General features: G+C 40.4%; 1 protein-coding gene across 1 annotated transcript; it reads right to left on the bottom strand.

Moving 5' to 3' along the window:
• Nucleotides 1–4,286: 4,286 nt before the first annotated feature.
• On the bottom strand, nt 4,287–8,859 carry ZBTB8B (zinc finger and BTB domain containing 8B). The gene is made up of 3 exons (XM_010168058.1): nt 7,901–8,859; nt 5,080–5,258; nt 4,287–4,718 (listed from the first exon to the last, which is right to left on the bottom strand). The coding sequence occupies exons 1-3, from the start codon at nt 8,844–8,846 to the stop codon at nt 4,407–4,409; spliced, it is 1,437 nt and encodes a 478-aa protein (XP_010166360.1). The 5' UTR covers nt 8,847–8,859; the 3' UTR covers nt 4,287–4,406.
• Between the last annotated feature and the right edge of the window lie 19 nt (nt 8,860–8,878).

Genomic DNA, 8,878 nt, shown 5'->3' with positions numbered 1-8,878 from the left:
CTGAATTTCAAACAATCCAACAAAAGGCAAAACCCAGACTGCCTTCAGTTATTTGGTTGAACATGTTAACAGTGGCCTTTAAGAGAAGAAATGCAATTTTTATGTACATGTTTAAAAGCACTGTCAACATAGTTGGATTTTAAAAAATCCTAAATACTAACAAGAATGATTTTTTAAAAAGTTTTTAAATATTAATAATTCCCAGGCACTTCTGGAAAATCCCAATAAAAGTGAACAGATTTCACTGTTTGAATGAAAACAGCGAAGAGAGGGGGGTTATTACATTTTTTCATTGATTCAAGATATTCTAAATCAACAGGTAAATACAGGTTTTAAATAGCACAGTCTGTAAAAACAGGTTTAAAAAAATCTGTTTGTGAAATATCCAATATCATTCAGAATTATCTAGAAAGAATATTTGGGAGTCTGTTCCCTCTGCCTGCCCCTGACCCACATGCATTTTACTGTAGGCATTTGACAGTATTTTCTTCTAGCTAGGATCAGTGACTGCTTCACAGCTGCATGGATTTTTTTTTATACAGCATGAGAAAAGCTTTAAAAAGTTAAGATGATTATAAAACTACAAAAACTGGAAAGGAAACAAAGTCAGTGTTAATAATATAAAAGATTTTCTATAAAAGAACCTCAGTTGGTAGGATTTTAAGTTGACAGCATCCTTTTAATCCTTTCCTACCAAGAACCTGATTCTTGCTTGCAAACTGTCACCAGAAATGGATAGATTAATTTTTAATTCCCAGAAATTGAAACATGAGCCTTAATCTAGACACTCTCAGGTTTACTCAGTCAACTTTTGAACAGTAAAAAAAAAAAATCAAAGCAACCCTCTCAGAGAGTTTTATTTTCTAGACAATCAAAAAACTCCAGAATGCTCTAAGATCCACAAATATAGTTAAGTCACTTCTACAAATAAGGTTCAGCTTATAAGAATTTGTCATTTAAACTAGACTAAAGGACTTCAGTTATGAAACTGTCTTACAAAACATCAGTAAATTAAATGACCACATTTGGAAGATTTACAAGGTCTTGCACCAAGAGGTTAAATAAATGCGCTACGAATACCAGTGCAGCATGTATTCCTTCAGTGAAATACAGTGCAATTATGTGCAAAAATACATTAAAACATATCCTCCTAAACAAAATCCATTACACAGAGCCAAGACTTCAAGATATGTAGTCTGCACGGCCTTTAAAAAACTTTGAGAAAGAGATTACATTAGAAATAACTTCCCTAAAAACATTAGTTTTAAATCTTCATTAAGCACCATATGAATGTTTTAAAACAGCTACATCATTTTTCTCAAAGCTTGTAGAGGCTGGATCTACAATGGAAGATTTCAGGGAAAAAACAGCCAAAAAACTGAAGTGGAAAGCACAGCAAACAGATTTCACATGAACATCTGGTCACAAGAATGTGGATAAAACTACATCCTCTTCTAAATACAAAGGCTGAAGGACTCCACTGAAAACAAAGCAGCACAACAGGACAGATCAACAGGAAACATCGATTTTGGTGGCCACTTTCAATCTGGAACGTGAACGGCAAACCCCCCACCCTCACCCCTCACTACACAGACCTTTACACAGCTCCATTCTCTAGGCACAAGACGCACAAGAACAATCTCTAAGACCAAAGAAAACAGGTTGAAGTAAAACCACTGAAGGTCTCTGCAGTCATTCCTGCAGCTCCCATCACACATAGACTTTCGCAAGAGGTTAGTTTTCCCTACTCTGAACGTTTTCACAGTTTCAGAGTTAGCTTGCCTGCACCTCAGCACAGCTCAGCTGTGTGAGAAGTTAAATCTTCTGACAGTTTAATCGTGGCACGCTAGCCAGAACCATGCTCAGCTGATATTCCATATCTAGTGACCTCTACCAATATTTACAATGAGGTGGCATCTTCATGCTGGAAGGACCAGAAATTGGGATGCCTGGTCACTAAATAGCATTTTGGATTCCTATTTACATTTTTACTCCACTTTCATTAGCAAATTAGTCCCTTAACACTGATAGAGTGACTCTTTTTCAGGTGTTCTCACACACGGAAGTCTTTCCTTTATCAGATAAGCAGATTAAAAAAACCCAACAAAACCCTCTGATGTTGGATGGACTCAAAAATAGAGTAGTAGTCCAGAAGACTAGCCCTGGTAGGCTGGAGATGGAATTTTCAAATGTGGCAGCATGATTTACAAGCCCACATTTTACTCAGATTTTCAAAAGTGCTAAGGACCCAAAACCACAGCTGGATTTTCCAAGGAGCTCAGCTCCAAATCTGGCATCTACAATGACTTGTTTCTTCGATGGTCTTAATTTAGATGACTAAAATAGGGGCTATAAAGCCCTGAATTTTTTAAAGATCTTGTCCCAGTGAGATTTTTCTATGATGATGTGTCACTGTGATTAATGTGCAGCTATTACAAACTCAATGTTACAGATGACCTGGGACAGGGACTACTGAAAGCTTATGCAACGTAAGGTACAGAAAGTAAACGTAGGACATGATGCCAGTATCTTGTGAAGATGGGACTCACCGAGAGCTTAGACCAGAGAGACATTTCAAAACAAGTCTCTTGACCTGCTGCTGTTTTCAGGAATCACTACTAAATGATTTGTTTCACTTGTTTCTTCTTTCCTCATCCTACTTGATCTTGTAATGAATTCTTAACTGCATTGGTGACATCAGAATTGCCTCCCACAGGTAAATTGTGACGTCACTACAGGACTACTGTGTCACTGGAGGATGAAGCAGACAAGAGAAGCTGAATTGTTCTTTTTCAGTATGTAAAATAAAAGCACAAGCTATGCAAAAAAAACCCCAAACCACCTGGTTAAATCAGAGAGCTCTCTGTTTTTTAGGTTCCATCTGATGCTTGCCAGGCATTTAAGTCTTTACACTTAAAACCTCGAGAAGCAGTCTTATAAAGTAGAAAATGCTCATTCTTTGTCAGCCATGCCTGTCTACAGGCTTCTGATCTAGCACTTACTCCAGCTAGAAAGACAATATGCCTTTCCAGGAAACATTTACAAATAACATAGTAAAGAAGCATTAACAGTCTTAATTCACAGTATATTTCAGTTTTGTCTCTTCATTAGGAAACAGCAGGTTACCCATAACAAAACAGGCTTCCTGTTCATGGTGTGTTTTCTTCTAAAGCTTCCCAGCTTCATTTTTGATAGCTTATATCAACTTGGTACTGAAAAGGTAAAAAAAAAAATCTCACCTCCTTTGAAAGCCAACCTCTATCTATCCCTGCAAAGAAACATGAGGTCCGCACTGAAGTTTGTTTTTTAAAAAAAACAAAACAAAACAGTACTTGGATAAATTCACACAACATAAAACATGAGAAGGATCAACAAAGACTAAAAGACAGTAAAAGAGAAAGAGAAGGATTTGCATACAAAGAGGCTCGTGAAAATTTCTGAGACTTCCTACCCGATTGCTTCAAAAAGGGTATTCAGAGCTCTTTTATATGCATAGCTCAGATATTTATATTTAATTGCTCCTCAGCTCCATCAGCTGTCAGTCTGGCTATTTAATCTACCACAATCAGAATTCCCAAGTAACCTGACTGACAGCTTTTAACTTCTAATGTAAAAAGCTGAAGAGAATTGGGCAGTTCACTTAATCTGAGAGACCAGGACACAAGACACCATAACGTGTGCTTAATGTTTCTTAAGCCAAGACTACTCATGTCTAAATGACATTAAAGACACATCTGAAGATCTGTAGTTCAAGCCCTCGAGAGAGGAAGATGCAATAAAAACAATCCAGAAAGAGAAGCTTGTTCTCTAAATACCTGCAATTAAGGACACGTGAAATATATTTATTCTTAGTGCCTGTGCTTTCAGCAGCAGCGTATTTTTGTTCTCCTGGTTTGTCTGCCCTGGTTTCCAGGTTGAATCCAGTCTAAGCAAACACTTCAGGTTTACAATTTAGATAATACTGTCCTAACACAGAAGGATCACCACTTAGTTTAGAAAAGTCCAAGGTAATGGATGAAAACTGCATTTCTTTTAATGGAATCTTCAGAGAGAAGATGGTGCCTCTTTCACATCAGGGATTAAGGACCATGACAGCATTATTTTGAAGAAACCTGTTATCAAAACAAAACAGAGATGTTCCACCTGCAAAAGCAAAACTAGGAGGCAGAGACATCACTGGAAATTGCTCAAGTATAACCTCTGTGAACCCCAGACAGAAGATTCTTCACAGATTTCTGGTGCACAGCACTGAAAACTTAAAAAGTATTAAAAATTCCAGTTCTCCCCACTCTTCTATTAAAAAAATGGAATAATAAAAACCAGCACAGTCTCACTAACTGGGTAAACAGGCAGTTTTCTGTTGCAGACCGACCAGTGTTAGGGAGACACTTTAAATCCTCCCACTGCTACATAAGTGTTTCTCGATCTGCTAAACTCCTGTGGATTTCCTGCTTGTCATCACCATCATCATCATCAGCTGGATCATTTTCCTCTCCAGACTCCACATATATGGGCCAATCGTTATCAGCATCACCCTTCTCTTGGCCTTCTGATGAAGGTTCCATTAGGCTGAGGTTAATGGGCATGGAGTCCTCGTGGGTTGTGGTCACACAGGTACAGCTGTCACACAAGCCAAAGCGTCGTAATCCTTGAGACAGGCTACTTGTGAATGTTCTCCTACAACCTTTGCAGATAATTGGCTTGTTTGATCGATGCACCTGAAGTTAGAAATAAAAAAGTTATGGTAAAAAAAGGGGCAATCTGCCTTCTTGCTGTAGCTCTTTCTGGGGTGCTGGTTTGCATATATTCCTAGAACAGAAAAACATCTCCACTTAAGCTAAAGGGCAGATGATCCCATCATTTTTTTCCAGTGACAAAAGATTTGGGGCCACATAAGTACTAATGAACAAAATATCAGTGGCTTAAACTTATTATTAGAAAAGTTTATCTCACATTGACAACAATCGTTTTGTTCAAAATATTTTGGGAAATACAATTGGGAAATGGCAAAAAAAACCAAAACAAAACAAAAAAACCCCCCACATTTAAAAATTTCCTGCTAGAATCTTTCAAACTTACACTCAAAGCATGACTCCGAAGGTGTTCCTGCCGAGTGAAACGCTTCCCGCACGTCTCACAGGGGTAGGGTCTCTCACCCGTGTGAGACCGAATGTGCCGCTTCAATATTCCCTTCTGTTTAGCCGTGTAGGGCCAGAACGGACATTTGTGAAGCTTGATTGGCACAACTAACACATCACCTTTTGGGGAAAAAAAACACAAAAACACAAGCCATTAGATTAGGCAGTTCCCCAGTGTTAGCTTTGTTGGATTCTTATCCTCCAGTGCTGCAAATCTGAGTCAAGGTAATTGCACTTTCCCCTCTCTTTGTCTTTGGCTCACCTGGAATTTCTGTAGGTTGTGCAATTTCAGCAGACATTCATGCTGCTGCAGATGGATCAAGTCCTTTGAAAATCAGCTTGCCTATACTAACAAAGCCAATACTCTTAAAAGGAGTTGGCTCACAACAGAAAAACAAATTCATTTTATTGTAAGAAGCCATTTAATTAAGTGCTAAAAATTCACTTTTAGTGCAGTGGAGTCTCTGCACTACCTCAGCCACAGAAGGTCTCCTACTTCCTTTTTTTTTAAGATATCATTAGCATTAGGCAGCATTAGAAAGTAAAATCTTTAACTCAAATTATAGGTAGAAGTAGCACAATGTTTCCCAGATGCTTTTACAAAGAGCATAAATTTAGATGTGGGGAACCCATCTATAAATAGGAATATTTGTTTCTGCTGCCGTTCACTTGAGCATTTCGATTGGTAATCACAAGATGAAGGACTCAAATACACTTGATTATATTTTACTTTTCCTAAAATCAAACTACATGCACACAAGTAATAATATAATTTATGAAGTCAGATGCAAAAAGAGAGAATTAAATTTGAAGATCACATTTTATATAAACATGGGTATTGCCAAGTTTTTCACTATCAGCCCAGATAGGAGCTTCCTTTCCAGAATAAAGATTGAGATGTTGTACTAAAAGATTAAGTTTCCCTGTTTCAGGTACTAATTCAGGAAAGGGTTGGTCCATCAAGCCTTGAGCTCTTTAACAGAAGCAGGAGGAGCTGTAGAACATTCCTTGTGCTAAAGTTTGTCCAACCCAGTCTCAAAAAAAGGAGTGTCTAGTATTAACATGTGAGTGAAATTAATCTCACCTGATTTTGGACCTTCACAAGGTATTGCTAATCCCTGCTGGGCACTTAGAGCTCTGTTTAAAAAAGAAAAGAATCAAATAAAACCAGTTCTCAGAGCTGCCTTGCTTCCAGGCTCTCTAGAGGTGCCTGTTTACCCTCCATCAGCTGGGAAGGGGACCAGGATAACTGGAACAGATGTGGACACTTGAAAATAAGAGGCATTTATCTCATCTGTCAGCCTGAATGCACACCATTCTTTTATCAGGACTTTGCATTTCTCATTCCTGGTGTCTTGGGAAAATACTAAGCTAGCAGGAGCACTAAAAGCTGAGAAGAGACACTTCCACTCTCCTAAATGCTTCTGATGTTCAGTTTTAGCAGAGAAACAGAACTAATGCAAGGTTTGGGGTTTCCTCCCCACTCCTATTTAAAGCACATCTACCATTAACATTTCTGATATATTGTCATAACAGCTGATAATCTCTCTAATTTTCTAGAAGCATTTCCCTCTTAATGATTCATTATCAGGCTGAAGATTTTATGAGAGGAATAAAAGTGAGCACAGTTTGTGTGTTAGATGCTCTTGCTTCACTACACATCAAAAACCACAGGCATGGCCTGGTGACTTTAGTCTTTTGGTGACTTTAGGATTGGATCTGTGACTTTATCAGACATCTTGTTTAAAGCAGTGAGAGATCATGTTGAGTTTATTGACTTTAAGATCACACGTGCACGCCTGAGCTGCAAATGACATGAAGACTCCTATCTAGAGTAGGATATTCAGTGAAATATCTCCTCTCTGCTGCTCACACCGTGACTCCCTTTGTCACATCCTGAACAGCCACAGCGCTTGGTCAGAGCCACCTCCTGTCTTCACAGGGCAGTTTAGACGAGGCGAGTTGTGCACCAACATTATCATAAGCAGATAAAATGTCCAATCCTTATTGTCCACTTCAGGAGAAATGCATATGGACGTGACCTTCTTCTCCAGGTCCCCTACACTTCTGCTAGGAGACATTCCTGTCATCGTGAGACATCCCAACAAGCGCTGGGATTGGGAAAGCAGCAGAACCTCAGGTCACCAGCAGCTGAAAAGCGAGTTTGCCTCTAGAAGTAAAAGTTAAGTCTCACCTTTATGCAATGCCAGAGAGTTTAATGCATCTAGTGCTCTTAAAGAATTTCTAGGTATCACTCAGTATTGAATAAAACTGACTTCTGCCCTTTTGAAATTCAAAGGAAGTCTCAGCAAACAGACTATCATCCAGCAACCCATGTGGAAGAAGCTACTTCTGCTCTGTCAGGTTTTACAGCAGATCCCTCTTGTGGCAGCTCAATTTATCTTTCCAATTGCTCTTTATAACACAAACATTATGAGAAGAAGATTCTTTTTAGAAATGCACCTGCCATTCAACAAGGTCCCCAAAGTGATTGTTTATTCAAGCACTATCACCAACACCAGGCACCAGCATCTGTTCCAAACAGACCATAAAAGCTGGTAGAAATACTTACCTCCCGAGTGCTGCACTGAATAAACGAGTACAGCTTTCTTTTGAAGTCCAGAACAACAGTTTATTTTGCTACACCATAATATTCAGCAATATATTCCTGAACAAGAACGAGAGTAACAAAGGAAGCGGCACCACTAAGCAGTTTTCTCCTCGATTATACAGACTACAGCCCCCCCCCGGTGTCCTCTCACCTGTGTCCTCACCATACCAGTCGCTGTGAATGTCCATCATGGAACTCATGGCCACCCCTGCATCCTCTGGCCTACCCTCAAAGCCCCGGACAAAGTGATGAACCACATCATCCTTTCTCTGAGCTGAGCTGTTGCGCAACAGGGCCTCTAGGAATTGTTTCATGTGATAGTTATTACAGGCCAGGTCCATCGCCTGCCCACCGTGCAGCCCCTCATCCATCTGCTCGAGGGACAACGGAGTCGGGTACTGCGGCAGCCGCTCACCCACTTCTACCTCTACTTCATCCGCATCAAACTCCACTTTGGGTTCCACCCCTTTGGGTAACGATGAATTCACGTTGTCTGGAGAGTCGCTGCTTACGGGGTCTCTGACCACAAGCTCCAGGGGATGGCAACTGCTGCACTCGCCACAGGGAGGATCTCGCTGGCAATCCAAAATCCTTTCCTTTTCCTGCAGGGAAGAGACAGAGGCAGAGCACTGGCTCTTGGAGCTGTACGAGGTGCCCTCTCTCGCAGAACTCACGCTCCCGCTATCCGCCTGATAAAAAGCAGCTTCTCTCTCTATTTTCCTACAAATATCTAACGATGACCTTATGTAGGTTTTGCAGAAATTAACCACATCGGTCATTTGCAAATAGCTAGCAGCAGACATCACCTCGATAACATTTTCCCCACAGAGATCCAGTTTTCCAGAATAAAGGAAATCCAAGATGATGGAGAAAGCCTCCGAGGTGACAATGTCCAGCGAGGCGGTGCTGTGGCGGCCGCTGTCTTGGATGTAGTGAATCAGCAGGGCTCGGAAATACCCACTGTTGGCGAATAAAATGTTTTTATGGGCTTTGAAGATTCTCCCTTCCACGATGATGCTGCAGTCGCAGAAAAAATCCCTCTTGCGCTGCTCGTTCAGTTCTCCCAACAGCTTCGTGTAGTACGACTGCATCTCCATCGCTCCCGCTGCCGCTGCCGGGGGGGAACAAC

This window comes from Antrostomus carolinensis, unplaced genomic scaffold, assembly GCF_000700745.2.
Source record: "Antrostomus carolinensis isolate BGI_N321 unplaced genomic scaffold, ASM70074v2 scaffold12845, whole genome shotgun sequence".
NCBI lineage: Eukaryota > Metazoa > Chordata > Aves > Caprimulgiformes > Caprimulgidae > Antrostomus > Antrostomus carolinensis.
This window is presented reverse-complemented; position numbering and strand designations above follow the sequence as displayed.